General features: G+C 43.2%; 1 protein-coding gene across 1 annotated transcript in view; it reads right to left on the reverse strand.

The window, feature by feature from the left end:
- Positions 1-23,987, reverse strand: part of LOC122806148 (integrator complex subunit 6-like) — a 1,076,381-nt gene that overhangs the window by 421,332 nt on the left and 631,062 nt on the right. Inside the window, exon 7 of the mRNA XM_044076385.1 lies at positions 12,203-12,326. Within this exon, the coding sequence (XP_043932320.1) occupies positions 12,203-12,326 (124 nt within the window). The remainder of the gene's footprint in view (positions 1-12,202; positions 12,327-23,987) is intronic.

Genomic DNA, 23,987 nt, shown 5'->3' on the forward strand with positions numbered 1-23,987 from the left:
CTCCCGGTGCTCCGGTTTCCTCCCACATCCCAAAGACATGCTGTAGGTGGATTGGACACTCTAAATTGGCCCTAGGTGTGAGTGTGTGCATGTGTGTGCCTTCTGTGGAAGGCTGGGTGCCGGGCTGGCAACTCGACACCGGAAACTCCACTGCCAATCATGAGTGGACAGTTGATCTGCTGTAGTGACCCCTAACTGGGAAAAGCCGAAAGAAGAAGTAAGTGATGGTTCAATAAAGATGTTTCTTGTTTAAAAAAAAGCAGGAATTGAATAATTTAAGTAATGTTGCTCAAGTTACATGATATATAGCAATGTATGTGAAGTAAAATGTTTGTTAATTATAGTGTGATTACTTTTATATGACAGGAAATTTGCAAGTGTCACAAGTGATAATTCAATAAAGGTGTTTGGGGGGGACAAAACAGATGAGAGAGATCTAAGATGGACCTCCAAAGGGCCATACTTTTGGGGCACCAGGAACATTCTGGAGTAGAAAATTCTTCCTTTTTGGCTTTCAGGAACTTCCTGAATGGTTCCTTGTCTCCATAGGTCTAGAAGTATCTCTGGAAAGAAAGGTACAGTTGTTCTTTTGGTGGTTGTGGGGTGTCCCTGAAAGAAGGCAGAGATTCCCATACCAGAAAGTATCCTTTTTGAATGATGGAGAGAACTCAGGAGTCTTGAATTATCCTTTCCCAGACTGGCAGAGACAGAGAGGCGCTGGGAAAGTGGAATATGAATGGGGGGAATTAGACAGTCAGAGGGAACCAGGCTTGTCTGGAAAGGGCCACTTCTGAACTGGAATTGCAGTGGCAATACTGGACTGTTGAGGCCTCTTACCATCCTTTTTTGTTTTAGGTGGAGGATGGCATGAGTGCCTACATACAAAAGCAGTCTTTGCTGGGTAATTTCTCTGGAATTTAGGCAGTGGAGAGACAAAAATGTGCTTTACTTCTTTCATCTCTTTACCTGCAGAGATTTAAAACACTAGCAGCTGCAGGACCAAGTAAAATTGAATTGTCCAAAGGGGCATCCATAAGCTTGGATTTAATATCATCTCGTAATGGCTGGAGTCTTAACCAGGAAAATCTCCTTAAGACAGAACCAGAAGCAGCTACCTTGGCAGAGACCTCTGCAGCATCGTAGCTGCATCTGATGGAGTGGCGGGCTACTTGTGAGGAAGTTCCCAGCAAGGATGTAGCCAAAGTCTTATTTTCTGAGTCATATAAATCTGAAATGAGTTGGGAGCGAAGGTCTAAGGCAAATTTGGTCATGTGTGTCAGATATTTAATGGCTCTAAATTCCAAAGTGGCTGAAGTGTACACTTTCTCGCCTAGTCTTTCCAAATTCTTGTTGCCCTTATCTGAAGGAAGGAGGGAGGTTGAAGGTAGTAACCTGGATGGTTTGGCTGAAGCCACTGAAATCACAGATGGATCTGCTGAAGAACATTTAAACAAGAACTCCCTGTCCTTAGGGACCTTGTAAAATCAGTCAGGCTTCTTAGGAGCAGTAGGCTGGGAGTTTGGGGCCTTGGAAGCACAGGAAAAGGCATCCAGGAAAGCAAGTAAGGCAAAAGAAATAGCTGAAGGACTGGGTAATGTCACCTGCAGAAGGTTGCAATACTTTTTTGTCCTTCAGACACCTGAGTGCTATTCCATTTGAAATGTTATCTCATTTTAACTAAGGCCTCACCAAAGGAGAATTCTTCCATGGGTGAGTCAGTTCCACTGGAGTCTTCCTCTGGGGAAGCATAATCGGAGGGGAGAGGACTCTGAAGATTAGGCCAGAGATTCCTCTTCTGAGGAGGCCTCTTCATCTGAGGAAACCTCTTCCCTGACTCTCTTTTGTAGAGATGCTGTGCATGATGGTATAGGGATTGCAACACCAGTGGGGGTTTTAAGGGCCATTAAAAGACCTTGGGTGAATTGTTCCCAGTCACTGTGAGGTTCCTTTGGAGGGGACAAATGTTTTATTTTTTGCTGCTTCTTTTGGAGAAGGCCTGCTCTATGTAATGTCGGAGGGCCAGACATAGGCCTACATTTAAAAACATCCAAGTCAATTTCCTCCCATACCAGGATCTGAGGTATCCCTTTAGGGCCTTTGGTTATAACCAGCTTCGGGTCCCCCAGTACATCCTGGACAGATGCCTGCTCAGCCGCTGAGGACACGCCAGTGGCTAGATCTAAGGTGGCCTCAACATCGTGCTTGGCCTGCTTCCAGCACCAGAAACCGGCCACATCTGTGGGGTTTCATCCGCCTCAGGAGAGACATCTATACGAAGATGTGCAGCAACAGCTTCAGGCCTCAGCTTTTTGGCCTTCCGCTTAGCAACCAACTGAAACTCAGGCTCCGAGGATCCCTCCAGTGCACTATCCTCTAAGCACTGGTTTTCCAAGTAAATTGCTAAGGAAGAAAGCCTACCTCTAAGGGTCTTGGGTACAAAGGCCTGGCAAATGGTACAGAACTTGTGATCGTGGGTAGGCCATAGGCAGGACACTGAAGATGGCTATCTTTATGTGGAGTTTGTCTTCCACAATGGCATTTGTCTTTTTTGGATGACATGAACCCTACCACTAAACAGCAGTAAAAGAAACAAGATTTCCCCAACGGGACACTTATCTGAGAATTTGCAGAAACAGCAAATGGCTTGGCGACTAGACTGATGTTCAAAGGTGGAGTATGGACTGGCGGTAGAGAAGTTCTGAAGTAGATGTGTGCATACTTCACTTTTATGGCCGACGCATGACAGCAGCCTACATACAACTTACCACGCATCCTACAGTAGTGAAAGACTTTTGTATACTGGCCAATGTTGGGTCGCTTGCTGCAGAGATCTCCCTCATGTTAAGAATATTGCAGCAGATGAATAGGACATCAAGGAAGAGAAGTCATTTCTTTGCCTTAACACTGGAGACAGTCATCTCCTCGCATCTCTGTTGTGGTTTTGCACTTGTTCATCCTGTGACTCACTTTTTGTGATACCATGTCCACAGTACTACCTACAGCAGTATTGTATAAGGCTTAGTATCCAGATGAGCTAAAAATTAAGAATAAAATACATCCAGATGCAGATTATCTGTAGAAAGGGTCAAATTAACATTAGCATGGTTACTGGGAATGACACATTGCAACAGTGAAAAATATTAAGTGTAAAATACGCAGCTATTAACTCACTTCAGAGTAATATAAACTCCATCAAAATAATTATATGATGTTATTGTGACTTCGGGCTTAAGAAGACTACTCAAGTCTTTACAAAAGCACTATTTTCATTCTTTAAATGTTGTGGCATAAACATTTATTTCCATTAAAATTAGAGATGATGTAACCATCTGCTTTTGTAGTGTGAAACACTGCAAGAGTTCTTTACAGGTAATTTGCCCTACAACTCTGAAAACACCAAGACAATATATATCAAGCCATTTTCTAGATACAACCCTATATATAAAGGGTGCAAGTGTTTACTGGAGAAGTGTGGTGAAGAAACAGGTCATGAGCAGCTCATTAAGCTCAGGGCCTTAACAGGGGCAGGACCTGTTTTATACTATGGGCCTTAACAGGGCAGGACCTGTTTTATACTATGGGCCTTAACAGGGCAGGACCTGTTTTAATATCACCTGCCAAATATGAATGAGTAGAGATGTAATTTTAACGTTTTTGCAGATAGCTTACTATTCAAATGGCTTGGTGAAGACCAGCAGCACAAGGTTACAGTGTCTTCCACACATTTAGACCCAGCACTGACAGGGTCTAAACATGAAAGTGTCTCAATCTAGCAACAAATGTATCTCCAGGCTGGATAAACAGGATGAATCCCTAGAGTTCATCCATGACCAAGTCACCATAAAGTCCCTTACCCTACCCTAGCTAGCTGTAAGTCAACATCTATGCCTCACGAATCTCATAACTCGTACCTATATCTACTGGAGACACTCACAATCCAATCAAATACTCTGTTAATGGGGAACTTTAAGTGCCCCTCTACATTCCAGGAAACAAACTGCCTGAACCTCACAGGCACGTTTCCTGGACTTCAAAAACAAATATCCTGGACCAGACAGTGTATGCTCCAACCAGAGATTCAAACTTACTGGATGGACATAGTACTCACCAACATGGGAGAACAATGTAACTACCCCTCCCTCCATGGTGGTTACATCATCTTTGGTTCAATAGTGCACACGTTTTTGTTTCAGCCTTCATAAAATAAAGTGTTAGCCATGTAAGCAATATGTACTCCCATCTCAGCAGTGCATCTTGCTGTAGTGACTGAATTTTAAACAAAAGCTACATGCAAAAAACTACATATATTGCAATGTTGATTTACCTCAATATCCACTCAAAAAAGGGGGCCTCTAGATGCAGCTTTCTAGACCTAGCTCAGATTCTCAGATTAATGACAAGGGGGAAGATGCAAGGTAAACAGATATGGTGCCAAAATTAATGCCCACCTGCCTCAGTTATAAAGTTTGTTACCGGTCAGTAGGCAAGTAGGCCAAAAGTATGAATTTAGACTTGTGCTGAATACCAAAGATGATTAAGTGCTATATGCTATACCAATGATGATGATTAAGTGAGTCAGCCCTGCCTAAGTAAGCACAACCAGAAGGATCTCGTCATATTTGGAAACATACCTTTCTTAGCTACACTGCAAATTACAAAACAGAAAAACAAAAGCAATCTCAACTGTCAATGGCATAAAACAAGGCTGTATTCAATCAGCAAGCTGCTATGACTGAAGTAAACTTTTCTGGAAGGAAAGGTCAACAAGAAAGACAGGGTGGAAGGTGGAAAGATCAGTAATACTTCTCTTTCTATAGTGGAGAGAAGGGGCTACAAAACTCACTATAAAGGACGGGATAACCCAAGAGGGGCATCTGAATGTTCCCAGACACTTAGTCAGAAGGGAGGGGTTCAAACAAATGTCAGCAGGGAGACTGCTGGTGGTTAAACAAACATGCCCCCTTCTGTGGTGGATGAAAACCTGGTTAGCAAAAGGCAACCTGAGCCAGTGTGTTCGCTCACACTTTCTCATTAGGCTCCACCAATCAGGCTATGAAAATCCTCAAGAGACATGTTAAAATACAAAGGACAGTGCATACTATGCTGCTAAAGGGACATATACCACTTAAACTCCCAAGGTGAAAGAAAGCCACACATGGCATGGTATAAAGTATACAGACTGGTGAGCCTGATATTTTTATCATCAAACCAAATGTCCTACAGATTGTTACCCCTACAGCTTTAACAACTCTAGAACTTGACGCATGGATGCACACAGTTATTACCATCATTTAAGACCTGGAAACAGAAAAGACACCTGTGCCTTGATGCATGCAGAAGAACAATGCCTATGAACGTGAAGAACCTAGTGGATTTAATCAGAAAAGCTAGTCCTAGAAAGTATCACTCACCTCTAAATCAGCAATGAATAATTACACAACTTTGCTGTAATTGTATGATGTTCACAACTAAGGCTGCCACCCATCCCGTTATCAGCAGGACACTCACGGGTTGAGCAACCTCATCCCGCTGCCAGTTCTGTAAAACAGTGGGACTTTAAAAGTCCTGCTTTTCAACAACGCTGAATTGCCGTGGAAAAACCGCCAACACTTCTGTTTTTTCCTCGTCAATTCTGTTACGTCACCAAAGATGACAAAACCCAGACCTGTGGGCAGAGCCGTTCCCTGTTAGGTCCGGGTTTTGTAACTCGTGCAGCAATTGGCTGCAGCTTGTGAAGGGGGCGGGGATTCAGTGAGGACGAGCTCTACTAGGATAATATTTGTAGGGCTTTTCCTGGCTGAATCCAAGCTCCCCAGTGTCAAACTAAAAACCTGTGGAGATCTTTGCTACAGGTACTAACACAGACGCACACAGACGCACACAGACACACACACAAGAAGTCATTTAAGCAACTTCACAGTCACTGCAGCGATGGTGATGCTATCGGCATTGCAGTTTATGTCATAGTCGCTTTTTTTGGAGCCAGCAAGGAAACTAATGTACGAGTCTCACTGCAGTCTACTTTACAATGGAATAAGCAGCTTTTGACTGTTCGGTTAGTTTTTTCCTATTATTTTCATTCATGTGTCACAGGAAGTTTTCTTATGACTGTTCTTTATTTATAGATGCTACTGTTCCTGACACTTAGAACCCTGATTTCAAGTGACTGAATAGCAGAAAACGTTGCCATTTGCAGTATATTAGGTCTGTGTTTTACAGAGTGTGTGCTCTCTTAACCCCTTCCCCATCCCATATAGCTTCAGTATGGGAAGGAAACATTTTTTTTGCAAAAAAAAGTATCCTGCTCCCATTCAGCATACCTGGAGCTGGATTATAAAAGTAGAATGCACAGATTCCATGTTGGAGGACTGTAGGCAATATCCCCTCTCACAAACACACACAAACACACACACACAATTCAGAGTCAGATTTGTCCTTTTCCATTTAGCCTTTCATTTGACATCATGTCTTTGACGAGAGTGAAAATAGAATGGTTAGTTTACATGTTGAAATAATTGTCTCTCAACTTTTATAGCAGTTCTACAGTGGTAATATATTATTGCTTTAGATGATGATAGTATATTGGAATGAATCATAATATACATCCTTACTTGAAGCTCTTCATGGAATATTTCCTCGGATAGCTACTGGTACACAGAACTTCAGTCAAAATTTGTAAGAATTGTCAGACTTTTAAAGTCTTGCAAATTCTGAGAGATTGACACAAGGAATATACAGTGAGGATCATGCACACTCAGGCATTACTAACAACATTGTGAGTTTCTTGATAACACTAATATTGCTAGCATGTGTTGTGTGTTATGTGAAAGAAGAATGCAGCATGGAAGTATTAAGGCCTTAGAAATAAGGTAGAAGTATTCTTTAGAGGTGTCTTCAGCGAGGGTGGATTGGGGGTAGTCCAGGCACCACATCTATTGTCTGAAGTTGGGATGAGTAGCTGTCATAGTGGGAACAGAGGATTACTGTGTAGTAGAAGTAGCAGCAGTCAGAGCTGTTACGACGTCACTGTAATTAAGGTGTGGCAGATACCTCTGAACTCTGCAGATTTTCACAGAATGTGACCATACCTCTCAAATGTCCCTTTAGGGATGTCCTTGATTTTGACTTAAATTTCAGCTCTGTCCCTATTAATTCCTACTAACACTTGTGCCTTCCAGGGCCAGTGTTAATATTTTGGGGGCCCCCACCAAATGTCAAGTTGAGGACCCCTAGGCACTTCCAGTACAAGTGTCATCCTGTGAATGCCACACCTCCTAAGAAAACTTTTAGTTTGTGCTGCAAGCTTTTAGGAGTAGTACGCACAGACAGACCTGTAGCTACAAGCTCTTACATTACAACAGGCCTATATACCACACTTTGTTGACCTGTCTAACAAAGGGACACTTACGGTTACTGGCATTTAGTTGTAACAATGACGTATTACAACAACTGTATGTAAAGGTCTAGACTTAAATGACGTGATGACTAGGCCTACTGTTTCAACACCCCTCGCACACCTTTCAGTCCTCTCCTCTGCCTCCCCCCCCATTTTGGGGTCCCCATACCATGCACATTACTTTTTTTCTTCCTTTTCTCACATTTTGTCTTACTCTTAGCTTTTTCAGAAAGTCATAACTTTCTACATGCTTTGAAGTGCATTTTATTTTTTTTTCTTTTTACACAACCTTTTCATCCAATAATGGTTTGAACAGAAATTATGATTAAGGAAAGAAATTCACTGCTGCTGTTCAGCTTTAGTTTTCCTTGTATCCTTTCAGCACACCCTTGCTGACCAAGACAGCTCAGTAATAACCCTTTAAGAAATAACTCAATTAAGCTGGTACCCCCAAAGCTGTAGTGGTTATATATGTGCCCCGGGATGCATTTTAGAGCATTTTCTCAGCATTTTACTCCACTGGTGGCCTAAACAAAATTCATGAAAAAGAAAAGAATTTCAGTCTTATTTTTTTCTTTCAAGGAAGACATAAGTTGTGCCCAAGGATTAATGTTCAAAGCTGACAAAATAGTATCTCACAATAAACTAACAAGCCAGTTATGGGAATACATAGGTCTTATCTGGGAATACTGCCTGCCTCCTTAATCCCCCCCACAAAAGACAGTCACTGCCTATACATCCCTCTGTTAGATGGGATGAAAGCAGAGGTTTAAATTGCCCTAGCCATACATTTCAAGTGACTGCTGATATATAAGTATACGTAGCATGCTTCCTCACCCCTAACTCTCAAAGTCAGCCCCATGTATATGTGCCTGCTATGTGATTGTGAGAATAATTTCAGTTATATATTTTAATTTGTTGCTCCTAGACAGTACACCACCCTTACACAAGCTATAGTAACCTTCTTTTTACACTTCTGAGGTCCGTGAGAAAAGTAAATAAACAATGACCACACTGTCCCCAGCTCAAACATAAGCTATAATGACTTCATGTGCACACCTCTAAGGTTTGAATGTGATGAAAATTAAAGTTGTAATGACCACAAAATCCCCAGCCCCCCATAACCTACACCAGCTTTCTGTACACACACACTTGAGCAGGGCTGGTTTTAGAACAGGTGTGGTTGAAACCAGAGGCTATTGTCAGCTTTATCCTAGAAGGGTCATTTCTCAGCACTCTTCAGGTTAAACAGCTCAATCAAAAAATTGATACATTTTTTTGTCCTCTTTTTTTTTCTTCAACCAGCAACAGCTTTTGTGGGAGTCCCCACAGAGTCAATGATGATTAAGGGACCCCCCATACCCATTTATACAGTCTGGTGTGTGAGAACCACCAGAATCCAAGAAGATCTAAGTACCTGAATATTCTGTGATATATTTTATGTCTTACTTTTGAAATATAATTACTTCTTGGGTACATTTTTTACTGATACCCAGAAGAATAATGTTTCTGTCCTGGCATTATCAGGTGTGTGCACAACTAAAAATCTGTGATATTTTTCACCACACACACACACACACACACACACACACACACACACACACACACACACACACACACAGTATCTCTCTCTCACTCACATACACACTCTCTCACACACAGACACACACACATACACGCAGTCTCTCTCTCACACACTCACATACACACGCACGTACTCACACACAGACGCGCGTGTACACACTCACTCACACTGTCTCACACACTCTCTCTCACACACACTCTCTCTCACACACACACACACTCTCTCTCACACACACACACACACTCTCACACACACACACACACACACACACACACACACACACACACACACACACACACACACACACACACACACACACACACACACACACACTCTCACGCACACACACACACACTCTCACGCACACACACACACACACACACACACACACACAACCACGCTCACGCACAACCACGCTCACGCACAACCACGCTCACGCACAACCACGCTCACGCACAACCACTCTCACGCACAACCACTCACTCACACACACATGCTCACACACACACGCACACACACACTCACTCTCACACACTCACTCTCTCACTCACTGACGCACTCACTGACGCACTCGCACACACATGCTCTCTCGCGCACACGCCTCACACACTCACTGCACACTCACACTCTCACACTGACGCACTCACTGACGCACTCACTGACGCACTCACTGACGCACTCACTGACGCACTCACTGACGCACTCACTGACGCACTCTTCTCACACTACTCTCTCACTCACACATGCACTCACTGACGCACTCACGTGCACACTCACTCACGCACTCACTGCACACTCTCACTCACACTCACACATGCGCACACATGCTCTCACACACACACTCTCACTCACACACTCACACACACTCACACACACTCACACACACTCACACACTCTCACTCACACACTCACACTCACACACTCACACACGCACACACACACTCGCACACACTCTCACACACACACTCACACACACACTCACACACACTCACACACACACACACACACACACTCACACACACACTCACACACACTCACACACACTCACACACACTCACACACACACTCACACACTCACACACACACACACACACACACACACTCACACACACTCACACACACTCACACACACTCACACACACTCACACACACTCACACACACTCACACACACTCACACAAGCCATAGCAGTACTCATTTTGTACTTATTTCAGCAAATAGCAATACGCTGTGCAACACTGGTACTGCCACACCAGATCAGTAACTGCTGTCTAGCAATTGTCAAACAGCAACAGGGGTAAGTTGCTTATTTACCTCATTGTGCAGTAATGCATACCTGTCACTGTCCCTGATTTCACAGCCCTTCCCTGATTTTGTTTACACATTTGCTTTCTACTTTGTAAAAAGTTTGATTTGCTGGTAAATCATTCAAGATTACAAACAGTCAATCAATCCAGACATCTGAGTTTTACACTTATTGTCCAAAAATACGTGTTGATGCAAAAGGTGTTATTCGATTAATTTTTTAAGCAAATTAGAGTACTTTTTCAAATGTAGACCTGATTCTAAGCCATTATTTTATTATTTTTCAGATTGCACTGAATTCTTAAGCAAAGAAATTGAGAGTTATAGTATCTGGTGTTCTGCTTTTATTCATAAAACTCTTTGAAAGAGAAAACCATTCCTGATGATCAGAAGTATCAGCTCTTCTTAAAGCCAAAATATGCACAGAGATAAGTCACTTTGGGCTGCTGATCTCTCTATTGCTTGCCTTGCTCATGTTCATTATCAACTTCATCCTAACAGGGTTATACAACAGCCCTATTCAGGTTAATGAGAATAATTAGTAAAGTAATACATTTCTTCTTCCTCATTTTCCCCAGCCAGCAGCAGCTTTTGTGGGGCCCCCACACGGCAAAGGATGATTAAGGGGGCCCCCTGCAGCCACAGGTATAGCAGGGACTAAAGCTGGATATGAAGTTAGTTTTAGTGGAGAACATGTCCAACAGCAGGATTTAACCACAGATATCTTTGAATTTTAAAGGAGATATAAATAGGAGTTATTATCCATGTCATGTGGTTTATTAAGTATTCAAGAATGCTGTAGCAGTTTCTGTTGGTTTGACAGACATATTACAAAATGCCAGGATAAGACAATTTGCTGTTGTTGGGGCCCCCTGGGAACAGGGGCCCCCAGCAACCGCAGGGTTTGCTGACGCCTAAAGCCGGCTATGGTGCCTTCTGAACAAAAGGTGGTGAATCATACTTAATAAATAAGGCCAATAATTAAAAGTTACAGACTTGCTTCAGGAAATGTATATTAATGCATATTAATTCACACTGTCTTATTCTGTTAATGCCTCAAGTTAACAGAACTAATATTTTAAACACGCCCCTGATTCTGTTGAGATTTGTTCCTGATTGGTTGAGAGCTATGCTGAGGACTCAAGTCAATAAATAATAACCTACAAGTTCCAGACTTCATATCTTTCAGGAAATGTAAGTTAACACAAACCTCATTACTCAAGCACCTTTCTAAGTTTCTAAGAGTAATATTTAAAATATGTCCCTATTTTTGAGGGATGGGAATACGGTTGCCACCCCTCCGTTTTTTTTTCCGGACTATCCGGAAATCAAATTGATTCTCCTGTAGTCCGGAAAACACTGTACAAACTCCGGTATTCTGTTTCAAAGAAGGAAACAGACTATCGGAGTTCGTAAATCGGCTGATTTACTATGCTTTTTTTTTTTTTTTACAGAAAAGCAAAGCCGAAAGAAGGCATTAGGAATGGAAAAGAGGGCATTCCTCACCCAATGTCACAGCGATGTCACAAAATGGGTGTAGTGTGGGCTGAGAAAGGACAGTGGTGGGCATGGATTCTGATGATGCAATGGGTGTGGCCTTACTCAGCTTTTAGGCACAACGAAAGGTGGCAACCCTAGATGGGAACATGTTTAGGGGTACCCTTAACTGCTGTGGTGATGTCATGGTAGGGGGTTTGGCCAGTGTCATATTGGCCACACCTCCATATCTCACTTTGGCCCACTTAAAAGGTGGCAACCCTAGTTCACAACACCCATGCCAACAGAAAAATAATCCTGAAATAATCCTGAGAGTCCCTTTGTTGCTTAAAATTAGTTATCCATCTGTTTACATAAAAATGCTTTTCAGTCCATGCGGGTTTCTCAAATGCTTTTAAAAACTAGAAAAAAGAAACCTACCGTCATCAAGTCCACGAATCATTTTTTGAGTTTTCAGCAAATTTACTCGCATCCTAGTTAACTGATCTAAGAGGTTCTGACGTGGAATATCATAGGCATTCCTGTAGGTCTGTGGCTTTAAGTCCTAGAGGTTAACAAAGAGATGAAAAACATTAGTTAATTTCACAAAAACACAAAATTAAGTCAACCAATTACATACTAGCTTACACTTCAAACATACCTAAATGAAATTTATGTACTTACCACAATGACAGACCATTGTTCTCTGCTTTCATCCTTCCTCAACGGGTCTTTGGATTCCACCTTGGATTCAACCTCAGCCACTCTAGACTTTAGGACCTATAGCTCAGCTCCTCCCCTTATCCACAGTCCCCTATCCCTCAAATAACCTCAGATGGAGTTTGCATACAACCCCATGATGAAACAAGGCTCGAAGATGAATATCAAACCCTGAAACACAAAGGATCATGTGGAGAAGTATTGATCTGAAGATAAGAGTGTAGGGCATTGCTCAGGAGCAGATCATACTGACAAACCAGAAACCAGAGGAATTATCTTCCACAAAATGGAAGGGGGAAGGAGGGTAGGGAGTTGAGGAAGGATGGAAACAGACAACATGCATCTGTCTTTATGGTAAGTACATTTTGTATATGATGCTACCTCTTCTGTCCTTTCCTCAAAAGACAGGACCAAAAAAAGTCCCCAGCTACTTAGCTCTGGGGTGGACTCGTGTAAAGATATTCTGGAGGTTGGCTGAATCAAAAGCTTCTCTATTCCTGAACAGCAAATCCAGCTTATAATGACAAATAAATGTGTGAACACTGAACCAAGTGGCAGTCACAATATTTTATCAATTGAGGCCCTGGAAAAAAAAAGGCCGAGGAGGTTGAAAAACACCCAGCTGAATATGCTTTAACTGGTCTAGGCATGGCTGAACCTTTTTCTTTGTAAAAATGAGACAGCAGGTTCAAGCAAAATGGTCACATCCCAAGCAGTAGGGTCCCTAATAGGACGTCTAAGGAGGAAGCCATCCCTTAGGAAAACTTTGGCTAATCTAACAGAAGTTAAGGTAGCCTAAATTTAACCAACATGAAAATTTAAAATAGTTTCTAACTGGACCTTAATTGCAGAATAACTGGCGCCAAGCATGGAAAATAGATGCTAGAAAGTCTAAGACTGTAGACAGAGGAGACTAAAAAGGATCCAGATTCTTTTGGGATGTCCAAATTGAAAACCTCTTCCACTTTCATAAATTTTTCTAGTAGCTGGCCTCTGGGAAGATGTAAGAATGTTGATTACTGGGGAAGAGAGTCTGGACTGACCAGACATCCCCGGAAGTGGAGAAACCACATGGTTAACTTGAGAGCCTGAATGTCCAGACAGGCATTCTGGATGGGTGAGAGAGGAGATCATAGGAAGTTACTGGGCTAATGACCCTAGGGCGCTTACAAGCCTAGCCAAGTTCTACCCTTATTTCCACAATCAGCACCTATTGCCCCTGCCCAAGAGGAACACAGGTGGAACACCTGGGGTCAAATTACAGTTACCCATCCAATCATCCAGACTGCGTTGGAAGTGGGCCAATGAGGTGCTCTGTTTGACATGAAGTGGGAGTCTGTTCCAAAGGTGTGGTAACCTCTGCGAGACCAATCTGTCACTCCAGGTTCTACTAACGTAACATACCAGGTTAAGGTCTTTAGAGTGAGTAACCTGTGTACCATTTGACTTCCGGATATGCATTTCCAATAAAGCAGGGTCAGAGATTGCCTTACATGCAAGGTAGATTACTTCTGAGTAGTGTGTATTAAACAGAATAAGATGACAGTGATTTCAGATGATCCACACAGAACAGATGCTATAGACATTGAATTTTCCTTGTGAGGAACCTTTGTGGTCTCCCCAACTGCTGCAGGTGATTGGAAAGGTACAAACTAAAATGGAGGCTGTAGTCAATTATTGGACCAATGATGGAAGAGTACAAGGTGGTTATAATTTCATTTTTCTGGAGGCAATGCCCTTACTTATGTGACGAGCAATATAGAATGGCCTTCTTAACACTGTGGAGACATGGTGATCAAAGGTAAGGTTGCTGTCAGCCTGTGTGCCCAGGTCTCGCACCACTAAGTGCGTACTTAAGGTGTTGCTATTGATGTGGTAGTTGGCAGGAACACTGCTCTTACTGAAAGGGATGACAATACATTTTTTTGCATTGAGTTTAAGGCCATAACTTTGGCACCAATCATTTACTTCTGTAAGACCCTCTTGTAGGATTTTGACATCATTTGGAGATTCTATGACTGCTTGCAGTTTGCAGTCTGGATTGGGATCCAGCACCCAGAAAGTGTGAACCAAATGAGGCTAGAGAAAGGGAAACCACACCTATCAAGGCCAGAAAGTGACAATAAGGATGATGACGATCTTCCTCTCTGCTGCTTTCTGTAGGAAGAGTAGGGGGAAAGGCACAGAGAAGACCAGAATGGCCAATGAGCATCAGGGCATCCATTGGTGCCTCCTGCTCCGGTGAGGGGGGGGGGGGTTTGGTCACAGAACCTTCTGCACTTGGTGTTATGGGAACAGGCACAAAAAGGTCACAGTACGGCCAGCCCTATTGACAAAAAATCTGTTCCACTACTGAAGGGTTGTGGGACCACTCATGAGGCAGAAACGTACATTTGCTCAACCTGTCTGGCAACACTGGACTTCTCCAGTATATGCATTGCTACCAGAAAGCGATCAGAAGGTATCGCCCACTACCAAACACTCATCACTTCTCGACCTCAGAGGTAAGAATGCATTCCCCCTTGTTTGTTGATACACCATACTACTGAAATGGTGTCAGTCTGGATAGAAGTCATCCTTAGAGGAAGAAAGCCCTGAAAGGCCTGCAATGCTAAAACTGCCCTCCTCTCTAGAGCACTGATGTGAAGACTGGCCTCGGGAGGGGACCACGTATCTTAAGACAGTCTTCTTCATGTAATGCCACCCCCACCCAGCTGAGAAGTGTCTGTGGAAAGAGATTTTTTTTTTTTGGGGTAAGGGAGCAATCCAAGGAGAAGAAAAATTGTTCTACATAGATCTTATTTATATAGAATAGTACAACTTATCTACATATGAAAAAAAAAGTTCTACAGCTTAGCAGAGCCTGAGTGAGGAATCATTTCTGTTCTTGTTGAGCGGCAAACAAGACCTGGGGTAATGTGGGGGATAGCAGGGGATTATGGGTAAGGGGAGGAGCCTCTGCTATGGATCCTAAAGTCTACAGAGACTAAAGTCTGAAATGAAAACCCATCCACTGAGAAACAGATGGGAGAGAAACAACAAATCTACTCTTTTTAAAATGCCCCCCCCCCCAACTTGCTGAACATCAAGCCCTCCCACTCCAGACTTCAGATGATTCACTCCATATCTGTGGGGATTCTAAAGATCAGTTATGGTGAAAACCAGAAGGGAGAAGGGGACATTTAAGCAGATACTGGTGAGTTTGTACTCTGAGGCAGCAGCCTAGTTACAACAGCATTTTTGTCTGTAGAGATCTTGTGCTTAACAGCGTTAGGAAGGACACCCATTGTACAATGAATTCAGCGTTATATAGTGATGCCTAAACAGTCATACCAGGTTCCTAACAATGGAACATGCAGGATAACAATCCTTGCATCAGGAAATTACCCTGAAGATGGTGCCTAAGCCCTAAATCCTTGTTTCTGTCTACATATCATTTTAGATACCCATGTAAACTAATCATGTATAGAACTATTTCTCTCTTGTTCTAGGATCTGTACAAAAATCAAGGAGCTAGATGGTCAGATTCAAAACCAATTCTGAAACCAATCCAGACATAAAAGATTGGTCTGAAGAGCCACACAGTTCATGTGGGAGACTGTGCAAGATTTATTAACCATTAAGGCTTTTAACCTACATGCTTGTCATTGTGCAGATAACTACTAGAAAGAGGGAATTACAGAAAAGGACAAAAATGAAGATGAGGGACCAACAGACAGGCAAACTGAAAATGATGACAAGTGGGCCTTAAAGGAGGCATCTGCCAACATTCTGTCTAACTGCAACACTAGAAAACCTCCAAGTAAGAAAGACAGAGGCATTTGCTGGTAATGCCTTGTCTACAGACACACAAAAGTAAGGATCTATTCAATTTAGCCAGGTAAGAGCTGGTGTCAGGGTTCCTGGTTCCTAGAAATGTGTCTATATTACGTTATTGAAACCCGGTAACATTGAACACCAGAAGATTGACACGTAAAGGGCGAACTATGGTAATGGCGAACGTACAAAACCACGAAACGCTAAATGTCGAAGTGTGATGGTTGGCCTGTCTGCGGTATAGCTCTGTAAGGTAAGTGTGCGATAGTTACGGACCTTAGGATTAGGGTACAGGTTAAGGTAAGTGCATAGATAGTAATGTATGTAAGGTTTAGTGTAGTGTTAGAAGTAGGGTTTGGTTATTATGTTTGGGTATGTATGTATGTAGTGTGCGGTGGTGTTGGCCAACTATGACGGTTCGAGATTTGAAAATTCACGGTTTATGGGGTTTGACGTATTTGCGGTTCGGGCTTTGTGTGTCGGTGTTGTGGTGTTCGATGTTAACGGGATTCGATAACGTAATATAGACCCCCCCTAGCAACATATGCCTTGTGAGAAATGATACCTGGAAAGGGTTAACTTTTGAGATCATTCATATGGCTTGTCTGATGTTTTCAAGGACTGGGTGCAATACAGACCCCTCTTTTTTGGTGATAGGAGTGTTTCATGTGACAGAAAGGATGGGCTGCCTTCTCTACGCACCTCTGTACTAGTTGAGAGAACCATGGTTGCCTAGATCAAAGTGGTAACATTAGAATGGCACCTGTCTTTTGCCTTCTTGCTTTTAACTACACATCTGTAAAAAGAAGGGCAGAGAAGGCCCTTGTTCCAGCAAATGAAAAATGCTTTCACTGTCAAAGTTCCATTGCATGGAAGCCCAAAGAATTTCTAATTTGATGGCTACCCAGTATACCAAATGCTTCTCAGAGTAGCCATTTCCACAGCATAGTCTAAAAGACTTCCCTGTACACATCCCACACATGAAGGCTGCTGAAGGGAATTGCACAGATGAGTCTGTCACTGTATTCCAATTGCCGGATATGTAAAGTAGCTTAGCGAAACAGATTTAATTTTCAAGGCAACTCACACGGTACCATGGGTGCCTCTGCTTGTTGATATATCACCATGATATTGTGTTGCACTACTTTATAGGTGCCTGGATGACACACTGATAGAAATGTGCAGTACATACATTATAGTCATCCTCTCTTTCACATTTAAATGTTTGTGTTTAAGCATGCCACACCACATGCTTAACACCTTTAGACCCCATAGGTGCCCGCTTGAAAAATGCATACATTTGTAGTCAGGAAATCCAAGGGCTTCCAAAACCACAAACAGGAGCTTAAAAACTTGTTATGGCTGGTGGACCTACCACAGAAATTGTTTTGCAGGAATAAGGTAAACTGCTGCATGAAAGGTTTGAAGACGTTTCCAAATACTTCTGACCATCCTCACACGAAACCCCACAGGGAACCTCACAAGGTTTAACTATTATGATCACTCTGTTGGATACTACTACTGGGCAATTTGTGTGAGGAACTGATGTAAGAAAAAGGCTTTTCTCCTGAGGCAAGGATACTCTGCTTGCCTTGATATCTTAACTCAAGATTTGTTTCGCTGCCAGAACGTAACTACAGTTCATATTAGCTTCACAGTGTAGTCAAATTTATTTAGGCCTCATCTTCCAACAATCTATATGAACTTTATTTTTTCTTGCATCAAAAAAAGGTACAAATTCTACCACCTATCTTCAAGGAAATTTAAAAGTAAACCTAAACATACATCAAAAAGGCTATTATGGTCATTTTCAGAAAGGAATTTGCTGGCATTACAAAGAAAAAAAAGTGTTAATCCTAACTTGCTCATCTTAGAAGAATAATAAAGCTGCATCTTGAGTGTATGCATCCTGTGAACCTGGTTATACACCAAATGCTGCTTTGATAACTTTTCTACATGAAATTAACTTATTATAAAAAAAGGTATAAATCCTACACTTTCCTGCATATATATATATATATATATATATATATATATATATATATATATATATACACACTAAAAGGCCACCATGATCATATTCAGATGCAGGAAATTTACAAGGCAATAACAAAAAAGGCAAGGCATCATTCGTCAAACTGATGCATCTCTAGCATTTTGAATCTGCATTACCACATAGTTCTCAATTTGTAAAAGGGGAGTGCAGTACTTTTTACATTTATACTAATTACTTCCAAATCAGCTCCAATGGACCTGAAGACCACTCTTGAAACATTTTAAACTACAAACTGCAATAGGCTGTGTGTGAAAGTTACAGAAATGCACTCTGCCTTAAATCAAACAAATTTCATGCAATCCTTAGCTTAAAGGATCATAGTTTTCTTATTTTGCTACTGAAGCACTGGGGCTGAATTGGAGGGGGGGGGGGGGCGGCTCACTTATTTTCAACATGAGTTAATACTAAACATGCACACCCTTCTGCTTGTAGTCAATGGTTGCTGAACTGTGCTTCTGAAGATAAAACCTGTGCGCTTACTGAAACAATAGACCTGCACTGGCAGGTTAATCTCGGTTACCTGTAGGACTAAGACTGGCAAGGTTCAGCCAAACAAATATAAAGAAGTTATGTACTCACCATATCGTTCCATGTTTGTTGTCCATTTCGCCTTCATTCTATGCTGGTTGGGTTCGGAACGGAGCATCAGTTCCCACTCGGCCTAATTCAAAAGCTCAAGAACTTCCACTGGCTTGAGGCTATGTCCTATCCCATGATCCTCAGGAAAGATTACCCAGATCTTGTTTGCAAGAGAAAGCATAAACAACAAATGACAAACAACCTGTCTAAAGACCCAGAAGGGAAACAGAGACTCCATAATCCAATTATAGATATAATAATCCGCCCGATCCTCCAAGAGCGGAGGAGGGGGAAAGAGGGTGGGACACAAGAATGAAGGGGAGATGGACAACAAACATGGAACGTTATGGTGAGTACATAACTTCTTAATGTTGTGTTGTCCTATCTCACCTTCATTCTATGCTGGTTGGGACAGCATCCCTAATACCTTCTTTCTTGGGTGGCTCAAGGGAATGAACTCTTCAGAACAGTGGAAAGGAAGCCCTGTTCCGGGAGGCCATGTCCACTTTGTAATGAGTGATAAAGGTATGAGGCCTTACCCATGTGGCTGCTGCACAAATCAAATCCAAAGAGAGTCAGCCTGGAAGGTAGAGGAAGTTGGAATAGCTCTTCTGGAATGGCCCCTTCACTTTGCCTGGTAATTGTCTGTGTTGGGAGTTGTAGGTGAACGAAATACAATCTGTGAGCCAATTTGACAGTATTACTTTAGAGACCGGCAATCCATTCTTTTTTTTTCTGAAAAGGACACAAATAATTGGCCCGATTTTCTAAAATATTTAGTTCTATACATGTAGAAGCACAACTGCCTTTGTACATCCAACTGGTGTAATCTATATTCTGCCCTGTTGCCATAGTTCGGAAAGAACACTGGTAATTCAATAGATTGGTCTCTGAGCACACTTTTGGAAGAAAGGAAGGATTAGTATGTAAGGAGACAGTGTCTTTGTGAAAAATTATGTAAGGAGAGCATACAAATAGAGCTTGGAGTTCAGACACCCGTCTAGCTGGGATAATGGCCACCAAAAAAATTGTCTTCCATGACAAAAATTTTGTCACGTGATGATGCAGGTTCAAAAGGGGACAAAATTAAGGAGGCTAGAACAAAGTTTAGATCTCACGGTGCTGCAGGTTCTCTGCCTGGAGGTCTCAGCAAGAAAGTCACTTTTAAAAAGGCCTTACAGAGTTTGTGAGACATGATTTTTAGGCCCATTTCCCCAATGTGAAAGTTATTAATAGCGGCTAGCTGGAGTCTAATTGTAGCTGCTGCCGCACCCTCATTAAAAAATTTAGCGAGAAATTCTAGCACTGCTGTAATGGGGGCTGTAAAGGGATCTATATTGTTTTTGCGGGACTAGTGTGAAAATCTTTTCCATTTGCTAGAGTAAAGTTTTCTGGTAGATGGCTTAGGAGAAGAAATCAATACATGTCCAACTGCCAGGGAGATGTCATGGAGCCTGGCTATCTGTGGAACTGGAGGAGGCATGCTGTCAACTTCAGGGTCTGGATCAATGGAACTTCCTCTATGAACGGGTCAGAAGGTCTGGAACTGGGTCCAGGATCCACGCTTCCTCCTGGAGATGAGTCCAGAGAAAGGGGAATCAAATCTATCGAGGCCAGTATGGTGCAATGAGAAGTAAAGTGCTTTTGAATGTGTTGGAGTTCTGAAGTACCTTTGATATCAGGGGAAAGGGATGGAAGGTGTAATGTAGTCCCAGGGGCCAATCGTGTACAAGCGCATCTCTCAGTGACTTCCCCAGAGGGGCAATCAGGGCAAAGTAGCTGCTGCACTTGGTGTTCATGGTTGTGGCGAAAAGGTTGCAACAGGGTTGGCCCCATTTGCAGAAAATCTCTTTCGCAACCTATTGTTTCAGGGACCACTTGTGAGGTATCAGAATAGCTCTGCTGAGTTTGTCAGCTATCACACTGGATTTTCCCGGATGTGCGCGTTGCAGTCAGAAAACGTTGAGAAGGGAGAGTCCATTGCCATACCCGTTGTGCCTCCTGACATAGGGGGGGGTAAGATTTGTTTCCTCCTTGTTTGTTTATGTACACCAATGACATGTTGTCTGTCTAAATTGCAATAATTCCTATCGACAAGAGTCCTGGAATGCTTGCAACACAGAGCACTGCTCTCATCTCTAGGACATTGAGATGCAAGTGGTTCTTGTGTTCCTGCCAGATGCCTTGGACAGTCTTTCCCAGATAATGCCCCCGCCACCCAATCGGAGAAGCATCCATGGTTAGTGTGGTTGTTGGTTGTGGAAAAAAGGGCGACCCAAAGTTAACTGATTCGTTTGAAGCCACCACTGTAGGTCCTTCCTGCAGGACTCTGTGATAATTATCTTGCATGACAGCGGTAGTTCTTGCATGGACCACTGGGAAAAAAGTAGCCACTTAAGAATTCTCATGTACAAATGGGCTAGAGTTACTAAAATGATTGTAGCTGCCATGGTGCCCAGAACCTGCAAGATGGTCTTTGTCTGAACTCTTCTTTTGGATAAGCTTTTGATTTGACGATGTAGGGACCGAAATCCTTTCGGGGGTAATTTTGGCCAATATTTCCCTAGAGTCTAATTCTGTGCCTAAGAATACAAGATGCTGTGAAGGCAACAAGGCAGATTTTTTGAAATTTATTGTAATGCCTAGCTTTGCACAGAGGTGAATGGTTTCATCACTTGCTTGAAGTAGTAGATGCTTGGATGTGGCGGTTAGGAGCCAGTAGTCTAGGTATGGAAACACACGTAGGCCCATACGCCTCAAGTAAGCCGTGACCACTGCCATGCATTTGGTTAACACTCTGGGGGCTGTAGTGAGGCCAAAGGGCAGGGTGCAAAACTGGTAATGACTGGCTCCCAGCCAAAAGTGTAAATGTCTCCGGGATAGCCTGTCGATTTTTATGTGGTAGTATGCATCCTGGAAATCTACTGAGCACATCCAATCGTCTTTCCCCAGAAAGGGTAATACTGACTGCAGTGTCACCATCAGAAATTTTGCTCTTTTGAAGGACTTGTTTAATCTGCTGAGATCCAAAATGGGTCTCCAGTCCCGTCTTTTTTAGTACTAAAAAGAACCTTGAGTAAGTTCCAGATCCAAAATGTCTGTGGGGACATTTTGGATGACTCTTTCTAGCAACTTCTGTACCTCTAATGCTGCAAGGTCCCTTTGACTAGGTGGAATATCTGGGACGGTTTATTTTTCAATGGGGAGAGGAAAAGGGTATGTAATAACCTCTGGATAGGATAGTTCGTACCCATTTGTCTTGTGTGATTTCTAGCCAGGCATTTGGGTACAACGACAAGCATCCCCGACTGCCTCCGGAGAGCACTGAAAGGGCTTCCCAAGAAAAGAATCCCTGTCACCCTCTGCCACGAGGTCGGCGTCTTCCATTGTTAATCACCCCCCCCCCCGCCTCTGGGAGAAGAGTCACCACATGCATCGGGAAATACTCTTTGGTATTTGCAGAACCACATTTTTCCTTCTCTCGGACCTTTTGGATAAGGTCTAGTGGGGGCGAAAAAACAGACCACTACGGCAGACCGTTTTTCCCTCCTGTTCACACCTGGTCAAGGTCTCTCTAACTCTGGGCCCGAACAATGATTAGCCATCAAAAGGGGCATTAGTGAAGAAAGATTTGAAGGGTTCAGCAAAGTTACATAGACGCATCCAGGAATGTCTCCGTAAGGAAATTCCTGTAGCTGCTGCCCTACTCGTTCCATCAGCTGCATATGAAGTCAGCCGCATAGAGGAGTTAACCACTGGGTTTATTGTGGAGACCTGAGAGGAAACATTATACGAAACCCCAGCAGCTACAGTATCCTGAAGGGCAACTCCTAGCTCCTTCAGGAGGATTCCTTTGAAGACTCATAAAATGAGTCAAGTAATTCAGCGATCGAAGCGTAAATGCCGCTGAAAAGGTACGCTTTCCATATCAGTCCATCCGAGAGTCTTTATTTGGTGGATGAACAGACAAGGAAGTTTCTGACAATTCCTTCTTGGTGGCCGCTGCAGCCACCACCATAGCATCTACTGGGACATCTTTTGTTAAAAATTCTTTGTCTGTGGGTGAAGCGATGAATTTGTTAGGCCTCATCGGAACAGGCTCCACTGTATCTGGAGAGCCACAAGCCTTACGAGCAATAACATTCATTAATTGGTCAAAAGGTGGAGACACCCAAGAGGCGGTAGGGCGAGACCCAAAAGCTTCCAGGTATAATGACTCGTCCTCAGAAGGATTGGTGGGCTTCCAGACACCCCTCTGTTTCAGAATCGCCAGGATGTCTGCAAAGGAGATATCTTGGGGGACCCTTCCAAATCATCCAGGTCATTGTCTGAGGTGATAGACTCATCGGGGGAATCCATGTGCTTCCTCTTACACAATCTCTTCCAAGGGACTTCCTTAGAGGGGTAACTCTGGGGAAGTTTGAGAAGAGATAGTCTCACCCATCAGGGGCTTCCTGGGGCTCATGGTCTCTGCGCTTGGGGGGGTGGGAACAATGGTGCTGAGACCGACAGAGGCACTTTTGGCGGAAGAGTACTCGAACCTGAGAGTGGAGCTGTTGGAGGTGATAGCACTCTCTCCATCAGCTCAAAAGCCCCCTCACCCTGCTCCGAGGAGGTCCCCGGCTACAAAGAACCAAAAGACCGGCCACCCGAAGCACAGTGGTTGGCCCTGAAGCCAATGTAGGAGTGGAGCTCAACCGCACCAAAGCACCGAGAGTTAGAACCGACTCGGACAGCTGTCTGATCAGACTTCCCTCCCCAGACCCAACGGGAGACCTTCAGTTCCTAGACTCCCCAAATTCCGACAGAACCAAGACAGTCAGAGCAGATGTCGGAACAGACAATCCTGTTGGGAGGTCTCGGTTCCAATGTTTTCATTACTATCGGGCCTAAGCCTTCTGGCTCCAAAGCCACTGATCGGGTCAGACGAGGAATCGAAGAAGGGGATGGTGCCTTAGTCGGTTCCAGTTCCTTATGGGTTGGAGTCATCAGGATTTTTGCCAGCATTGGTGGATGAAGTAGTCTCCTCACCACCTGCTCCATGTCATCATCGGA

Source organism: Protopterus annectens, chromosome 7.part0 (assembly GCF_019279795.1).
Source record: "Protopterus annectens isolate FY-2018-M chromosome 7.part0, PAN1.0, whole genome shotgun sequence".
Taxonomy (NCBI): Eukaryota; Metazoa; Chordata; order Ceratodontiformes; family Protopteridae; genus Protopterus; species Protopterus annectens.